Source organism: Nomascus leucogenys, chromosome 21 (assembly GCF_006542625.1).
Source record: "Nomascus leucogenys isolate Asia chromosome 21, Asia_NLE_v1, whole genome shotgun sequence".
NCBI classification, from domain to species: Eukaryota; Metazoa; Chordata; class Mammalia; order Primates; family Hylobatidae; genus Nomascus; species Nomascus leucogenys.
Window position 1 is genome coordinate 45,388,840 of NC_044401.1, and position 18,776 is coordinate 45,407,615.

The following is an 18,776-nucleotide window of genomic DNA, read 5'->3' on the forward strand; positions in this document are numbered from 1 at the left end:
TCATTGGTAGCTTGATGGGGATGGCATTGAATCTATAAATTACCTTGGGCAGTATGGCCATTTTCACGATATTGATTCTTCCAACCCATGAGCATGGAATGTTCTTCCATTTGTTTGTATCCTCTTTTATTTCATTGAGCAGTGGTTTGTAGTTCTCCTTGAAGAGGTCCTTCACATCCCTTGTAAGTTGGATTCCTAGGTATTTTATTCTCTTTGAAGCAATTGTGAATGGGAGTTCACTCATGATTTGGCTCTCTGTTTGTCTGTTATTGGTGTACAAGAATGCTTGTGATTTTTGTACATTAATTTTGTATCCTGAGACTTCGCTGAAGTTGCTAATCAGCTTAAGGAGATTTGGGGCTGAGACAGTGGGGTTTTCTAGATATACAATCATGTCATCTGCAAACAGGGACAATTTGACTTCCTCTTTTCCTAATTGAATACCTTTTATTTCCTTCTCCTGCCTGATTGCTCTGGCCAGAACTTCCAGCACTATGTTGAACAGGAGCGGTGAGAGAGGGCATCCCTGTCTTGTGCCAGTTTTCAGAGGGAATGCTTCCAGTTTTTGCCCATTCAGTATGATATTGGCTGTGGGTTTGTCGTAGATAGCTCTTATAATTTTGAGATACGTCCCATCAATACCTAATTTATTGAGAGTTTTTAGCATGAAGGGTTGTTGAATTTTGTCAAAGGCCTTTTCTGCATCTATTGAGATAATCATGTGGTTTTTGTCTTTGGTTCTGTTTATATGTTGGATTACATTTATTGATTTGCATATGTTGAACCAGCCTTGCATCCCAGGGATGAAGCCCACTTGATCATGGTGGATAAGCTTTTTGATGTGCTGCTGGATTCGGTTTGCCAGTATTTTATTGAGGATTTTTGCATCAATGTTCATCAAGGATATTGGTCTGAAATTCTCTTTTTTGGTTATGTCTCTGCCAGGTTTTGGTATCAGGATGATGCTGGCTTCATAAAATGTGTTAGGGAGGATTCCCTCTTTTTCTATCGATTGGAATAGTTTCAGAAGGAATGGTACCAGTTCCTCCTTGTACCTCTGGTAGAATTCGGCTGTGAATCCATCAGGTCCTGGACTCTTTTTGGTTGGTAAGCTATTGATTATTGCCACAATTTCAGAACCTGTTATTGGTCTATTCAGAGATTCAATTTCTTCCTGGTTTAGTCTTGGGAGGGTGTATTTGTCGAGGAATTTATCCATTTCTTCTAGATTTTCTAGTTTATTTGCATAGAGGTGTTTGTAGTATTCTCTGATGGTAGATTGTATTTCTGTGGGATCGGTGGTGATATCCCCTTTTTCGTTTTTTATTGCATCTATTTGATTCTTCTCTCTTTTCTTCTTTATTAGTCTTGCTAGCGGTCCATCAATTTTGTTGATCTTTTCAAAAAACCAGCTCCTGGATTCATTAATTTTTTGAAGGGTTTTTTGTGTCTCTATTTCCTTCAGTTCTGCTCTGATTTTAGTTATTTCTAGCCTTCTGCTAGCTTTTGAATGTGTTTGCTCTTGCTTTTCTAGTTCTTTTAATTGTGATGTTAGGGAGTCAATTTTGGATCTTTCCTGCTTTCTCTTGTGGGCATTTAGTGCTATAAATTTCCCTCTACACACTGCTTTGAATGTGTCCCAGAGATTCTGGTATGTTGTGTCTTTGTTCTCGTTGGTTTCAAAGAACATCTTTATTTCTGCCTTCATTTCATTATGTACCCAATAGTCATTCAGGAGCAGGTTGTTCAGTTTCCATGTAGTAGAGCGGTTTTGAGTGAGTTTCTTAATCCTGAGTTCTAGTTTGATTGCACTGTGGTCTGAGAGACAGTTTGTTATAATTTCTGTTCTTTTACATTTGCTGAGGAGAGCTTTACTTCCAACTATGTGGTCAATTTTGGAATAGGTGTGGTGTGGTGCTGAAAAAATGTATATTCTGTTGACTTGGGGTGGAGAGTTCTGTAGATGTCTATTAGGTCCACTTTATGTAGAGCTGAGTTCAATTCCTGGATATCCTTGTTAACTTTCTGTCTCGTTGATCTGTCTAATGCTGACAGTGGGGTGTTAAAATCTCCCATTATTATTGTGTGGGAGTTTAAGTCCCTTAGTAGGTCACTCAGGACTTGCTTTATGAATCTGGGTGCTCCTGTGTTGGGTGCATATATATTTAGGATAGTTAGCTCTTCTTGATGAATTGATCCCTTTACCATTATGTAATGGCCTTCTTTGTCTCTTTTGATCTTTGTTGGTTTAAAGTCTATTTTATCAGAGACTAGGATTGCAACCCCTGCCTTTTTTTGTTTTCCATTGCTTGATAGATCTTCCTCCATCCCTTTATTTTGAGTCTATGTGTGTCTCTGCAGTGAGATGGGTTTCCTGAATACAGCACATGATGGGTCCTGACTCCTTATCCAGTTTGCCAGTCTGTGTCTTTTAATGGAGCATTTAGCCCATTTACATTTAACGTTAATATTGTTATGTGTGAATCTGATCCTGTCATTATGATGTTAGTTGGTTATTTTGCTCGTTAGTTGCTATAGTTTCTTCCTAGTCTCGATGGTCTTTACAATTTGGCATGTTTTTGCAGTGGCTGGTACCGGTTGTTCCTTTCCATGTTTAGTGCTTCCTTCAGGAGCTCTTTTAGGGCAGGCCTGGTGGTGACAAAATCACTCAGCGTTTGCTTGTCTGTAAAGTGTTTTATTTCTCCTTCACTTATGAAGCTTAGTTTGGCGGGATAGGAGATTCTGGGTTGAAAATTCTTTTCTTTAAGAATGGTGAATATCGGCCCCCACTCTCTTCTGGCTTGTAGAGTTTCTGCTGAGAGATCAGCTGTTAGTCTGATGGGCTTCCCTTTGTGGGTAACCCGACCTTTCTCTCTGGCTGCCCTTAACATTTTTTCTTTCATTTCAACTTTGGTGAATCTGACAATAATGTGTCTTGGAGTTGCCCTTCTCGAGGAGTATCTTTGTGGCGTTCTCTGTATTTCCTGAATCTGAATGCTGGCCTGCCTTGCTAGATTGGGGAAGTTCTCCTGGATAATATCTTGCAGAGTGTTTTCCAACTTGGTTCCATTCTCCCCATCATTTTCAGGTACACCAATCAGACGTAGGTTTGGTCTTTTCACATAGTCCCAAATTTCTTGGAGGCTTTGTTCATTTCTTTTTATCCTTTTTTCTCTAAACTTCCCTTCTCTTTTCATTTCATTCATTTCATCTTCCATCAGCGATACCCTTTCTTCCAGTTGATCGCATCTGCTACTGAGGCTTCTGCAATCTTCGCGTAGTTCTCGAAACTTGGCTTTCAGCTCCATCGGCTCCTTGAAGCCCTTCTCTCCATTGGTTATTCTAGTTATCCATTCTTCTAATTTTTTTTCAAAGTTTTTAACTTCTTTGCTGTTGTTTTGAATTTCCTCTCGTAGCTCAGAGTAGTTTGATCGTCTGAAGCCTTCTTCTCTCAACTCATCAAAGTCATCCTCCATCCAGCTTTGTTCCGTTGCTGGTGAGGAACTGCGTTCCTTTGGAGGAGGAGAGGTGCTCTGTTTTTTAGAGTTTCCAGTTTTTTTGGTCTGTTTTTTCCCCATCTTTGTGGTTTTATCTACTTTTTGTCTTTGATGATGGTGATGTACAGATGGGTTTTTGGTGTGGATGTCCTTTCTGTTTGTTAGTTTTCCTTCTACCAGACAGGACCCTCAGCTGCAGGTCTGTTGGAGTTTACTAGAGGTGCACTCCAGACCCTGTTTGGCTGGGTGTCAGCAGCGGTGGCTGCAGAACAGCAGATTTTCGTGAGACCACAAATTCAGCTGTCTGATAGTTCCTCTGAAAGTTTTGTCTCAGAGAAGTACCGGGTTGAATGAGGTGTCAGTCTGTCCCTACTGGGGGGGTGCCTCCCAGTTAGGCTGCTCAGGGGTGAGGGACCCACTTTAGGAGGCAGTCTGACTGTTCTCAGATCTCCAGCTGCGTGCTGGGAGAACCACTACTCTCTTCAAAGCTGTCAGTCAGACAGGGACATTTAAGTCTGTGGAAGTTCTTGCAGAGTTTTTGTTTGTCTGTGCCCTGCCCCCAGAGGTGGAGCCTACAGAGGCAGGGAGGCCTCCTTGAGCTGTGGTGGGCTCCACCCAGTTCGAGCTTCCTGGCTGCTTTGTTTACCTAAGCAAGCCTGGGCAATGGCGGGCGCCCCTCCCCCAGCCTCGCTGCCGCCTCGAAGCTTGATCTCAGACTGCTGTGCTAGCAATTAGCGAGACTCCGTGGGCATAGGACCCTCCGAGCCAGGTGCGGGACACAATCTCCTAGTGTGCCGTTTTCCAGGCCCGTTGGAAAAGCGCAGTTAGGGTGGGACTGACCCGATATTCCAGGTGCCGTCTGCTTCCCCTTTCTTTGACTAGGAAAGGGAACTCCCTGACCCCTTGCGCTTCCCGAGTGAGTCAATGCCTCGCCCTGCTTCGGCTCGCGCACAGTGCGCTTCACCGACTGTCCTGCACCCACTGTTAGGCACTCCCTAGTGAGATGAAACCAGTACCTCAAGCAGAAATGCAGAAATCACCTTCTGTCTTCTGTGTCGCTGGGGCTGGGAGCTGGAGACTGGAGCTGTGCCTATTCGGCCATCTTGGCTCCACCCGGTAATGGGTTCTATGTAGTGACAGGCATTTGACTATTTGACGTCTTAGTGTTTGCCAAAATGAAGTAGGGGGAATTTGGTACAGAGCTGAGGACAGATCCATTTGGAATGAAAGCATAATAACCTTGAAGTTATTCCAGTGACAAAAAATGATCAGTGAAAGATTTTCTAAGAGCAAGCAGGAATGAGGAGGCTGGCCCTCTGGCCAGCATGAGATGGGGTCTTAAGAACAGTTTGTCATTCAGTAACCTCCTAACACTCGGGCAAGCCACTTCCCCTCTCTGAGAATCAGTTTCCTCTTCTGTACATAAGGGGAGAGGGTCAGACAACCATCTCAGATATGGGAACTTAAGGGGACTTCATGGCCCTGCAGGAAAAAAGCTCAAATGTGTTTTTTTGCATTGGGCCTGCGTGGGACATAAGTGTTTCGGGAGTGAGGGGAGGCCTTGGAAGGGAATTGCTATTGCTAATGATGTTTAAGAGATGACTTTGTGTGGGAACCACCACTCAACCCTTGCTTGTCTGCACAATCTATTTCCAGCCTCAGCCCCTCAAAACAAGGGAGGGAGAGACCAAGGGGTGGTTTTTATGGTGTCTAGCCTGGAACTCTCTGTCAGTAAAAGCTGGAAGGGGCCAAAGGTATCTGCTCAGTGCTCCCTTGCACAGCCCTGACTGCCCCGAGCACCTCATGCTTACTTGACAAGCTAAAGCCTGGAGTATCAGACCAGCTTGTGTCCCATCCCTGAGGAAGTACACGGCTGCTTCAGTCCCCACTGGGGACACCATTTTAAGTCCGCTCAGAAAGAAACAAACAAACACATAGAGAGTATCAGACAAACACAAATTCTTTTGGTTTTAATCTTATTTTCAATCCCAAACAATCTTGTTTCTTTTCATTACAAAAGTACTAAACAAACATGGACAGGAGAGGAAACTGACATTTGCAAACGATGTACCTTCAAAAGGCATCTCAACAGCCCCATCACCAACACCTGTGTGCAAGGCATAGCCATCAGGCAGAAAAGTCTCAGGACTCAGAACTACACCATAAATGCAGGATCTTTTTATTTCATATAAAAATGATCAATGTGAAAAAAGCCAAACTGTATGCTGGTTTTACACACTCTGACCCTTCTGACAGTCTTCTTGTCTGGCCAGGCTGGGAGCCCAGCACTCCTGGAAGGGAGAGACAACCCAGCATCTCAGTATTTCATTGGGACAAGCTGGATGTGGCAGGAAAAGCTGAGAGCGCCAAGGTCCCCTTGCTTTATCCCAAGCTCGGAGGGATGCAGCCTGGTGACATGGCCAGGCACCTTCCTGCGCAGGCAATGTGGGCTCCTGGCCCAGGCTCACTAGAAGGTCTTCTCTGTGGTGCCTACCTAGGGAGCTGTGATCAAGCCGAGCAGCCGTGCAAGGCGTTTCAGTCTGACCTTTTCATTAGTTCCCCCCTCCAGCCCCTCGGAGAAGGAAACATCAGTCCACAGTGCCATTGTAGGATTTGTTGAACTTGTTGAAGGTGAAGTCCACAGTGTGCGTGGAGATAGGCTTTCTGTACAATGGGTTTGAAGCCTACAGAACACGGTGGGGAAGAGGATGAGGACACATGTTAGCTCACACACTCAAACCGACAGACGCAGGCCCTAGGATCCCTTCCCAGGTCAGCCCCCCGCAACAGCAGCAGGCAGAGCACTCAGGAGGAGACGGCCGTGGGCTCTAGGACAGCTCTGTGTTCCCCGGGAAAGCCCTCACCTTCTCTAAGCTTCCACTATCCACCTCTGGAAGGAGGAGTTGGGTCAGAAAGTCTCTGAAGTCCCTTCCAGCTTTAACAGAAACCAAGCCTGGCTTCAGCAGGCACTGACTCTGTGCTCAGTCCTTTGGGCGTTTGCAGTCAGCCCGGGGTGACCAGACTGCAGGTGTGAGTGTTGTAATGGACCGTAAGAATCTGAGCTTTCTTGTGGGTCTGTGCTCTCTCTGAGACTGGTCAGACTTCCTGAGGCACACCCAGCGCCTCTGCCCCCATGACCCTCCTGACCTGGGTCTAGAACAGGGATCTGTGCAGGTCACTCTGCACTGGGGCTGTGCAATTCTCTGTCCAGAACTGGGCACAGCCTTTCTGGTGTTGTTTTGTTTTTAATGCCAAAGGCATTAGTGAGCCTCTATTGCTAACGTACCACTGAAATCAACCACGCCTCTGAGCTTGAAGTCTCTGCTTCCCATTTCCCACATGCTTACCATTTCGTAGCGGGCCCTGGATCGCTCGCTCTGGAACTTTGCAAATTCCCTCCGGTCGTGGATGGTGACAAGCAGCTTCCAGATAGCCAGGAGTGCGAGCCCAACCAGGAGGATGCTGCCGACCACAGCCAGGAGGATGGTCATGGCGTTGGGGGTGTTTCCACACTCTGGGGGGACCAGAAGCATGGTAAGCAAAGCCACTAGCATCACCATGCCCCTCTCACCCCCCAACTGCAGGCATTTCCGAGATGAAAGTTGCACCCCTTCCAAAGGCCGCCTCCTCAGCTCTCCCTTAGATCCTCAGGAAGGTTTCCCCAATGTACAAAAAATGAAAGATTCAAAAGGGACGGTGACTGTTCCAAAGTCACACAGCAAGTGTGGCAAAGTCTAGATGAGAGCCCTGGGGCAGGGCTGCCTTTCCCCTCATGGGCAGCACCCACACCCCGCCTGGCCCAGTCTCCATTGCGGGATGCCGGACCTGCTCAGCTTTCATGTACATAGTTTCAGGAGCAGACTGGGCAGGCAGGAGGTACCATGAAGCCACTTCCACAAGGTCTGGGCTGGGGGCCAACATTTGTAAGCCTTTAGTGTGGAGTCCTTTGGAGTAAATGTGCTTGTTTTCAAAGAACCGCAGAGACAGCATTGGAAACAAAGCCTCATTCTTTTAGGCGTGCATCCTAGGCTGGTACCACACTTCTCTCTGCCTCTGGCCTCAGGAAGGCACATTATGTGGTTGGGCCCAATTTGGAAAAGTAGTTTGCAGTGCTGTCAATTGAAGAGAGCAAATCTTTTTCTGCTCCACCCCTGCCTCCCTACCCCCAAGAAGAATGTAAGGGGTGATATCAAATATTCCAATTAGTCCAAGGCAAAGGCTCTTGGTCCCTGGGTCCAAGCAGAGGCAGAATGTTGGTATTTGGATTAAAGCTTGACCTCTTCAGTGGTTCTGGGAGCTGAGCATGGGAGCAGCAGGAATGTTGAACCCAGCACTCCGTTGTCCTTGGAATCCATGCTGGGAAGCAGCAGTGGCCCCGCCCAGGCTGTGTGTGGAGCTGGATGCTCCCTGACTTGAGTGATACCCTGCCCAGCTCTGGTGGTCCAGATGCCCTGCACCCTCCCTGTAGAACACAGCAGTTCCTTGCTGCCTTTGGCTGTGCAGGGTAGGTATGTTCTGTGGTTACTTTCACCTCTGTGCTCCTCCAAGATGAGACCCTCCCCAGGGACAGGGCCCTATCCTTCTATAACTCCCATTGCCCTGACTCACGCCCTCCCTAGCGCTTACCCCAATAATGGGCCCCCAGCTGCACATTCATCTTTCTTCTAAACTCTAGGAGTGGAGCAGCAGTGACCTCAGATTTGATCTTCATGAGAAATTGTACTGGTTAGGTGCAGTGGCTCAAACCTGTAATCCTAGCACTTTGTGAGGCCAAGGCAGGTGGATGGCTTGAGCCCAGGAGTTCAAGACCAGCCTGGGCAACATGGTGAAAACCTGTCTCCACCAAAAAAATAAAAAAATTAGTCCGGTGTGGTGGTGCATGCCTGTAGTGCCAACTGCTCGGGAGGCTGAGGTGGGAGGATCACCTGAACCCGAGGAGGTCAAGGCTGCAGTGAGTCGTGATGGCACCACTCACTCTAGCCTGGATGACACAGTGACGGCCTGTGTCAAAAAAAAAAAAGAAACGAAAAATAAGAAATTGTATCCCTCCTCTCCCTGGAGTTTGAAAAGGCCGATGAGGAAAGAAAGGGCAGTGGTCCCAGAGCAGGGAATGGCATCAGAAATCAGAACTGAGGGCTGGCTGAGTGGGCTGGGCCCTCATAGCCCTCACCTACCTGGCTCCCTGAGGACCGTCAGGTTGGACTTCCCACTGGGGAGCTCCGCATAGGTGAACATCATGACGCAGTCCTTGGCAGTTTTGTAGAAACAAAGCACAGCCTCCTGGTCATCTTTCACTGGAAGAAAACCAAGCAGGAATGGCCTGAGTCTGAGCAGCCCACAGCTGCTGATGGTCAGGGCAGGGAGCCGAGCGCCTTGAAGAAGGAAAGGGCATGGGGGGTGTGGGCAGAAAGTCTTAAGGGGAGGCTGGGCCTTTGAAGATGAGTTCAGGTTTCTCACACCAAGAACTCAGGTCCAGGGCTGAATTTAGATGGCTTTGGGGACACGTGGAACGCATTAGAGGATCTCCAAGCCTCTGAAGTGTTAGTCGGGGGTGATGTGAAATAACAGAAGGTTTTAATGGTTTCGGGGTGGGGATGGGTGAATGGATTGGCCACGGAAGTTAAAGGGATAAAGAAAGAAAGCAAGCCATGCCAGCCCCCTTTGAGGCTTGAGTGGGGCTTCATATTTGAGAAACAGGCCAGGCCACTTGGGGCTGAGAGCTGGCCGCAGAGGCCAAGAGGCAGCAACTCCTTCCTGGGATGCAAAATCAAAAAGAACCACAGGGCAATGAGGACACTGGGTGAGAGGCTGGTGCCCACCGTGGTGCCCGTGCCCGGAGATAAAGTGAGACAGCGTGGAGCTCAGGCTGTCCCCAGCCAAGCCCTGAATGCAGCCCGGCCTCCCTCCTCCATATTAAGAAGCCCCTTCCTCAAGCTGCCTCAGCAACTCCCTGCCCCCCACTGCCGTTCCCCAAGGTGGGGGGCATCACAGTCCCCTGTCTAGGCATTATCTACATTCCAAGGCTTCCCTGGGAGAGGGTTAGCAGGCTGTTTTTTTGGAGGGAAAGGAACTAGGGGAAGTGCAAAGTGAGGCAAGGGGTGATGAAATGCGGCGGCGATGGCAATGGGTCCTGGGGAGGAACAGAAGGTGAACACTAGGGCGGGAAATGCTTTCCAGCTCTTGCCTTTTTAACCTTTTTAACCTTGCTGCTAGACAGAGCTGTAACCTGGAAGCAGATGAATTAGTGTGGTTATCAGACATGAAAGCCTGGACTTTCTGTCTCAGCTCCCTTCTGGGCTGGGTGAGTATGAGTGAGCATGTGAGTGTGTGTGTATGAAAAAAGCTGGGAAGAAGGAAGAAAAAGGGTAAATGATGGAACATAAGCTTTCTCTGCTGCTCTATGTCAGAGGGCTGGGTTGGGAAGCGGCTGTGCATGAACGGCTGTCACTGCTGTGAACCAAGCGAACCAGTCCTTGGGCCACAGGAAGGCATTGTTTCCTTCTCTGACCATGTGTGCCTAGTTAGGGGCAACCAGCCCAGGTCTGCATGCAGAACCTGAGTTCAGTCAGGCCCTGGACCACAAGACAGAAGCAGAGGCAGGAAGACAGGCATGTGAGGAACCAGACTGTGGTCCACTCCCCACAGTCTCCTAAGGAGATAGCACCTGACACACAGTCGGTGCTCAATGAATATGTGCTGGATGCATATATAGCTCAAATACTAAGAAGTAGCCAGGCATGGTGGCTCACACCTGTAATGGCAGCACTTTAGGAGGCTGAGGCAGGTGGACTGCTTGACCCCAGGAGTTTGAGACCAGCCTGAGCAACATGGTGAAGCCCTGTCTCTCAAAAAATACAAAAACTTGCCAGGCATGGTGGCACATGCCTGTGGTCCCAGCTACTTGGAAGGCTGAGGCAAGAGGTTTGCCTGAGCCCAGGAGGTCGAGACTTTAGTGAGCTATGATGGTGCCACGGCACTCCAGCCTGGGTGACAGAGACCCTGTCTCGAGACAAAAAACCCTCAGAAGCCATGACTGTAGTCAGTCAAAATAGGGAGGTGGGAACCACGAAGTTTACAAAAGATGTAAGTTAGGACCAAGACAGACAGGCAGCTGGGGGCCAGGAGTTTGCAGAAGCCAGAGGTGAAGATAGGGGGGAAGCCTGCCAGTGAGGGGAGCCTGAGATGCAGATTCCCTTTCAAGGTGCGTAATTTCCCCCTCATCATTTAAACCATTTTAAAGTGTACAATCAGTCGTTTTACTGAACTCACAATGTTGTGTAACCATTCCCACTAATTCTGAATATTTTCATCACCCTAGAAAGAAATCCACACCTATTAGTAGTCAATGCCAATTTTCCCTTCTCCCTAGAATCAGGCCACCACTAATCTACTTTCTGTCTCCATGGCTTTCCCTATGTTGGACATTTCATATGAACAGAACCATATAATACATGGCTTCTTTCGCTCTGCACTGTGGTCAGGCCTCACGCTGCCATAGTGTGTATCAGTGCTTCACACCTCTTAGTGGCTCAATAGTGTCCACTGTATAGATGGACCACACTTTGTTTTCTTTTCTATTCACCCATTGATGGGCATGTGGTTCGTTTCCACCTTTGGCTATAGTGAATAATGCTGCTGTGAACATTTTTGTGCATATTTTTATATGGACATATGGACCTAATCCTCTAGGCTGTATACCTGGGAGTGGAATTGGCACATTGTATGGTGATTCTGTGTTTGACTTTTTAGGAAACTGCCAAGCTGCTTTCCAAAGTCCGTACCATTCTACATTCTCATCAGCTGTGGATGATGGTTCCAGCACCGGGTCCTCATGGGGAGCCCATAGTTATGCCCAGGAAGCCTGGGCGGTGCCTCCTGACTCAAGGCTAAAACCACCTTCCTCCCCAGAGAGGAGAGAAACCATGGCTGCCCGGGCAACAGCAGCACACTCACCGATGGTGTCCACCCATGTGATCACCTCATCCCTGCACAGGCTGTGGCAGGTCTGGTTGTCAGGTTTCCCAGAGTGGAGCAGCAGGCACTCGACGCAATCTCTTTAGAAAAGAGGAAATAAAGGTGGGTGTCAGATAATGTAGAACAGTCCCACACCTGTCCCTGAGCCCCCGACAGTGCAGGACCTGGGAAGGCTTTCACTTCTTTCCAGCTGCAGATGTTCAGCCTCAGGTAATGTTTCTGCTCTGCCTTTCTTGTTGTTATGCTAGGAAGCCCAAGGGTTCCTGGAGGAACCTGTGTGAATTTAGTGGCATGTCTTGTCTACATGTCAAGTTGCAGACCTTTCAAATTCTGACACCAGGAGACAAATCCATCTGCACTCTGGTCCATCTAATGCCTGGTGAGGAGTCTGCTCCAAGCCAGAGGTTTCTGGGTGATAAAACAGTATTCCTGGCCTCCCAGAGATCCTCACACTCCCATGGCCAGAGCTCGATGCCCCAACATTGTCCCAGTTCCCCACATCCTGCCCTGGTCATCACCCAGGGTGGGGATCTCAACCCTCCTGCACGTTCAACTCTCCAGGGAGCTTTCCAGAGAAACTCCCAGTACCTGGGCCCAACCACACCTCCGGGGGCCGGGCTTCCTGGGCAATTCTGATGCATGTTGAGGGCTGAGATCCACTGTCCCGGAGAATCTTGGGCTCCAGCCCCCTTCTCTCTCTCAGACGGAGCCCACCTGCCAGGTCCCCCCCGGCCTGCTGCCCACTTACCCATGAATCAGTCTACACTAGGCTCTGGCACAGGCTCTAGGGTGATGGCTCCTCCCAGGGAACCCTTGTTCTTTAACAGGGGCCTCCTCTAGAAAATGGATGAGCAGCCAAAAAGTGACACCGTGAGCCTCTCTCCTCCCACCTCAGGCTAACAGCGGGTGGTGGCTCAGACAGCGCGTGAAAATGCTTAACTACAACGTTCAATCAAATGGTCATTATTATACTTTATATCATCAAAACCAAGTTCCAGACATTCTTTCTCTGTCTTAGACATCTGGGAGAACGGGATTCCTGAGGTCACAGGGTGGGGAGCTAAGCTCTGGCTGCGGGGCTGTAAAGCTGATGTTCAAGGGGAGAGGTCCCAGGCTCCTCTGGTGGCTGGGGGATGGGACTATAAGATGGTGAGCTCGAAGCTCCAGGGAGGAGTGGGCTGGGGCGTGTCACTCTCAGGGACTTCATGATGCAGTGCTGCCTGGTGGCCTTCCAGGAGGGTGAGACCCCAGGAGAGGCCCCTAGGAAACCAGGTCAGGACTCAAGAGCCAGGTGTGCTGGGGAGGCCATCAGAGTGCAGGGGGTGACCTCAGAACCTCAGCTACACGAGGGACAGCCGCCATGCCCCCACAGGCCTGCGGGGACCAAAGGGGCTGTGTGTCCAGAAAGCTCTCTGGTAAAAATACAGAGGGATGTGCAACTGCAATGTGGTGCCTTTATCATCATCTTTCTTAACTCCTCGGGATTAAGAGGCCAGCTGCTAAAACATTTCCAGTGCAGAAACTGCGAAGTGGAGGAGCAGAACTGGATGGGAGCTCTGAGACCATTTCACTAAGTCCCCTTTATTTTATGGAGGAGGACTTGAGGTTCTGCAGCCAAGTGCCCCACCTCTCAGACTAGGCCTCTTAAGAGGTTCTAACATGCTTAGGAGCTCAACCATCCCTGAAATGGCTACAAAATCCCACTCTCCTGGGACTGACTTTATGGAAATATTCTGAAGTTAGAAACAAGATGGTAACTCTCCCCACAGTCACAGCCCCGGAAGGCGGGCAGCTGAGACCTAGCCGGGGGCCAGGAAGGGGTGGTTCCAGCTTCAGTCATTCATGCTGACCCAGCTGCCCCCGATTCCCCACCCTCCCCCGGCACCAGCCTCCCAGATTAGCACAGGGCTAAGAAGAGGGCTGCTTTCTCTCCTGGCCAGGATTCTCTGTCCCTCCATCTGATTCTCTGTTGTTAAACCATAGCTCCAGGCCGCTTTCAGGAAACACTCCCTAAGTATTCACGTGGACGTATCAGTATAACTCATATGCCCCATGTACTGGTTGAAACTTGTAATATATTGTAGTCATGTACTAAAATAAGTCTGCTCTTTAAAAAAATTAAGTTGTTTAGAGAGACTCTGCTCTGAGAGCCTGTTAATTGAAATCAGCTGGGGTTGAGTGTGAACTCACCCAAAGTGAAAAGTGTGCTTGGTTAGATCCAGAAAATGAAGACTGGCTGCCCTGAAACCCCCAGGAAAAAAAAGGATATAGGACATTCAAAACCTGGTGCCTCTTAACAAGCAGCAAGTAGAAAAAACAAGACTCTGATGTAAGTCACCATCAAAAGGACTTTGTTTAAAAAAAAAAGTTTCACCTAGGCTGTGAAAGAGACAGAGGGTCAGTGTGGCCCAGAGACAAATAAGAAGGAATAGTGGGCTGGGTGCAATGGCTCACGCCTGTAATCCCAATACTTTGGGAGGCTGAGGTGGGAGAATCGCTTGAGTTCAGATGTTTGAGACCAGCCTGGTCAACATAGCAAGACCCTGTCTCTACAAAAAATAAAAATTAGCCAGGTGTGGTGGTACAAGCCAATAGTCCTAGCTACCCGGGAGGCTGAGGCAGGAGGATCGCTTGAGCCCAGGAGTTCAAGGCTGCAGTGAGCTGTGATGGTGCCATTGCACTCCAGCCTGGGTGATGGAGTGAGAACCTGTCTCAAAAAAAAAAAAAAAAAGAATCGTTATATTCCCTTGTGGCATCTCTTTGCTCTCCTTGCTCCCTTCATATTGTGTGATGAATAATAAACTATTAAGTCTATGTCTTCTAAGAAATAAATGCTTTAAACATTTAAAGCTAGAGCTGTTTTCCCCTGGGCCTTTGACTTAAAGCCAATCCTCCATTGCCTGCTGCTCCATAGGAAGGCAAGACTCATTTGATGGGCTCCATGTGTATTGTCCTAGCTTGACCCCCACTCCCCATTAACCTAGTGTGCCCCAAGGACTAGAAGCATAGACTCAAAAAGGTTCTGCTGCTGGGAGCTGGAGGTGGGGGCACCTCCCTTGGGTACAAAACGTGGATAATGGCTGACTCCGTGCTGGGATGGCCACAGCTATCTGGGCTCCAGATCCAGGATCCTAACCTTCCCCGGGCTGTTTCTACTTGGATCTGTTTTTTCCCTGCTCTTAGCAGGTCTAAAGCGAATCTGTTTTTCTTCTTCCTTACTCTCCCCCATCTCCTCCAATTAAACACATTAAAACCCAGCCCTGTCTATCTTGTCTCTCCATCTGCAGCCAGCTTTCAATTACCCACGCCTGGGTTATTTATGGCAAATGTCCAACCAGGGGTTCTGCCACCCAGAACGTTTCCGAGCACAGACTGACCAGCAGCCGCTGCAGGCGCAGGGAGCATGAACTCATTTCATTATCAGCCCGAGCCAGACATTTGGAAGGGAAATCTGCCAAGAGAAAATCACAGATGTGTTCCTCAGCCAAAGAGAAGCGACGTTTGTATTATGATTTGTTTCTGATCCTCTGTGTCCCTGCCTCCTTAGCATGGGTAATGATGACACAGCTGTTTCTCCAGCAAACTCCAAGAGCAAATGTCACTCCTGCTTTCCAGGGGCATCATTCTATAATTCCCTCTCATTTGCACTCTGGTGGAGCATGTGGGGTTGAGCAGGAGGAGGTCAGCATGGCTATGGGAGGCCGTGGCCGAGTCAGCGAAGGCTGAGGCCCAGGTCTAGACAATCTCTGCATTCAGCAGCAGCACAGAGCCCGCGTTCTATTATCTGTATAAATGGAGCAGAAAATTCAAAAGCCATTGCAGTGGTTTCTGGCATGCCTTATCTAGGTCGGGTGCCTTTCTCTCCAATTTACTTTTTTTTTTTTTTTTTTTTTTGAGACAGAGTCTCACTTTGTTGCCCAGGCTGGGGTGCAGTGGCATGATCTTGCAATCTCCGCCTCCCAGGTTCAAGCCATTCTCCTGCCTCAGCCTCCGGAGCAGCTGAGATTACAGGCACGCACCACCACGCCCAGCTAATTTTTGTATTTTCAGTAGATACGGGGTTTCACCATGTTGGCCGGGCTGGTCTCAAACTCCTGACCTCAAGTGATCCACCCCCGTCTTGGCCTCCCAAAGAGCTGGGATTACAGGTGTGAGCCACCATGCCCAGCCTCTTCCCAATTTACCTTCTGATGATGTTTGTCAGCATTTCCCATAAGGGTTCTGTGAAACAGTGTTTGGGAGATATCAGTGTGGGGGATTTAATTCATTTGAAAAAAGATGCACGCTGTATTCTCCTGTGAAAGCACACAATAGTAAGGCTCTGAGAAGGTGCTATTTTTGGTACCAACACCAATTTAATTTCATTTAACTCTGTTATTTCATAATTTCTAAACGTGTTTAGGAACAGAGTAGCAGTTTTGTATTTCTTGTTCTGTTTTTGTTTTCTTACAAAACCCTTATGGAATCAGCGTTTGAAAGCCACAGTTTCAGTTACTGTTGGTAAGAGTGCGGCTCCCCAGTGAGGCTTGCTGGGTGGGAGATGCAGGAGGTGAGGAGTGGAGGCTAGCCGGCCCTGAGGGCTGCCTGGCTGGACCACAGGCCTGGCCTGGGTGAGAAGTAAGGTGGGGCTGTCGGTGGAACCAGTACCTCTTGGTGCTGCACGCATCCGGGCAGGTGGGGCACTTCTCACACATCTCCCCAAAGGCCCCCGGCTCTGTGCATTGGCACTGCCCACAGAGACAGTGCCCACGCTCACTGCAGATCTGGCCATCTCTGCCCCGGCATGTGCTGATGTCTGTCGAGCAGTTACAGTTGTCCCCGATGTAACCTGCATGGCACTTGCATTCCCCGCAGTGACACTCGCCATGGCCTAAAAGGATACATGTGGCACATCAGCACCTGTTCACCTTTACACACGAGCACATAACCATCTGGTGCCCCACATGCCAGGACTGGGATTCAGCAGAGAATGGAACACCAACTCTGCCCTCAGAGCCTATTTGGAGAGATAGATAGACAGAGGGCCTAGAGCCAGCATGAAGGGACAGCAGGGGACCCTGGCAGCTGGTGTGGCCAGGCTGGGTCTAGACTGGTGCTCCAAGTTGGTCCCGAACTTGGCCAAGTTGGGCCACAGGGCCAGGACCCAGGGAGCTCCCTCCTGCTTCAGCTGTGTGAATAATGGCCCCCAAATATGTTCCCACTCCAATCCCCAGAGTATCAATGTTACCTTCTACAGCAAGAGAGCTTTCACAGATGAGATTAAGTTAAGGATTTTGAGATGAGGGATTCTCCTGGATTGTGTCTGTGGGCCCTAAATGTAATCACCAAGGTTCTTCTGAGAGGGAGCAAGGGAGACTGGACTATAGAGGAAGGTGGCAGTGGGACAACAGAAGCAAGACGCTGGCTGCTGCTCTGAAGATGGGGAGGATGCCAAGAGCCAAGGAATGCAAGGAATGCGGCTCTGGAGGATGCAAAGGCCAGGAAGCCGAGGCTCCGGAGCATCGGTGGGAGTGCAGCCCTGCCGACACCTCCATGTTAGCCCAGTGAAAATGATTTCAGGCTTCTGACCTCCAGAACTGTAAGAAAATAAATCCGTGTTGCTTTATGTCACTAAATCTGCGGTCATCTGTTACAGCCATAGCAGAAAACACAGTTGTTCTCCCTGAGTCCTGGTTAGAAGCTGAATTCCTGCCCAGGGATTGGAAACCCAGAAATGGATGATTTAGGAGCAGATGCTGAGAACAGCAGCAGCAGCAGCAGCTAACACTCACCAGTGCTTCCTATATGAGCACCTTACACGTAGAAATGCGATGAATCCGCATAGCGACTTATGGGGCAGGCATTATTGTCCATGTTATATGAGGGGTGAAACCAAGACCCAGAAAGATGAAGCAAAGGTTGATGGTCACACAGCTAGTGGCAGCAGAGCCAGGACTCAGACCCAGAGAGTCTGGCTCCAGAGTCCATGATCTCAATGCCAGAGTCTACTGCCTTCTATGAGCACACCCAGCCAGGACTAGAACCTGCAGGGGGATGCCCTGGCCCTTCCTTGCAGGGGGTCCTCTCCATAGCCTGCAAGGGTGGAGAGGCGGGTGCTGTCCCCACTCAGCAGGTGTGAGGGGCAGGAATATCACTCGGCTCAGAGGAATGTGTGTGCGTGTGAGAAAGCGAGTGTAAGTGTGTATGAGTATGTGTTTGAGTGCAAGTGTGTGTGAGGAAGTATTTAAGGGTATGTTTGTGTGTGAGTGGGTGCAAGCGTGCATGAGTGTGTGTGTGTGAAGTGTGAGTGTGTTGGAGTGCAAGTGTGTGTGAGGGAGGATGCTTGTGTGTGTCTGAGTGTGAGAGTCTGTGTGTGTTGGAATGTGTGTGTGAGGGTGTGTTGGAGTGTGAGTGTTTGTTTTGGAGCGTGAGCGTGCTGGACTGTGGAAAGACTAAATAGCGCCATCTTCCAAGGGGACCAGGGGCCTGACAGTGGAGTCTCCATTTTCTACACAATCAGAGGCAGAATGCAGTGCTACAATTGGTACTTTTTAAAAAATCAACTTTGTGTTATTTTTTTCCCTAATGCCATTATGTGAAGGCTGATATTAATACAACCAAGAGTTTCATTTGCTGAGCACCACCCATCAACTAGTGGGTGACTGGAGAGGCAGGGTGGGGAGACTTTTTATTTTACCTCCACATCTGAGTCAGTTACCTGGCTTGTTAATTGGATCCCAGCACCTTCCCTGGGACAACCAATGTGTGTGACCCACAATATAATATAGGTCAGAACTCAACTCCAGAAAGCCTCTTCACCCGCCACTTAACTTCCTGCCCCTGCTTCCCCTGGCTCTGTCCTCTCTCTGGTGCCCAGAACCTGTAGGCGGCAGGGAGACCATCTGGACAGCCAAGCCTCCCAACCCTCCTGTGCTCAGCAGCCTCTCTGCTTACCCAGGGGTCTCAGAGCCACAGCAAATGTGTGCTGAGCGGGTGCCCTCCCATGTCACAGGCAGCACTGAAGCAGATGGCAAGCCCTCCAGGAGAGGGGAGGAAAGCCAGACTCGGGCCCAGAGTCTGCTGTGGAATGCAGTCTTAACTGTGTAGATGCGGGCATGTGAGGGGTAAGCCACTGGAAAGGGCAGTGTCTCGCCGCTCAAGGGTTCCATAGCGGAGGCTGGGGGAATGGGCAGCACGAGCTCATCCCCGGAAGGGAGAGGGCGGCCCTGCCCCTCCTCTCCACCAGTCTGGGACCAGCACCACTTTTGAGCCTTGGCAGCAGGAACTCCCCATGGGGAGCCTTCACAGGTGAAATGGATCCAATCC

General features: G+C 49.3%; 1 protein-coding gene across 2 annotated transcripts in view; it reads right to left on the reverse strand.

Moving 5' to 3' along the window:
• Positions 1 to 5,439: 5,439 nt before the first annotated feature.
• ITGB5 (integrin subunit beta 5) overlaps positions 5,440 to 18,776 on the reverse strand; it is a 122,878-nt gene continuing 109,541 nt past the window's right edge. For both annotated transcript variants that reach the window (XM_030802219.1, XM_030802220.1), the window contains exons 11-15: positions 16,119 to 16,341; positions 11,451 to 11,551; positions 8,672 to 8,791; positions 6,845 to 7,011; positions 5,440 to 6,181 (exon numbers count right to left, since the gene is read on the reverse strand). In XM_030802219.1, the coding sequence (XP_030658079.1) occupies positions 6,086 to 6,181; positions 6,845 to 7,011; positions 8,672 to 8,791; positions 11,451 to 11,551; positions 16,119 to 16,341 (707 nt within the window). In that variant the 3' untranslated portion in view covers positions 5,440 to 6,085. The remainder of the gene's footprint in view (positions 6,182 to 6,844; positions 7,012 to 8,671; positions 8,792 to 11,450; positions 11,552 to 16,118; positions 16,342 to 18,776) is intronic.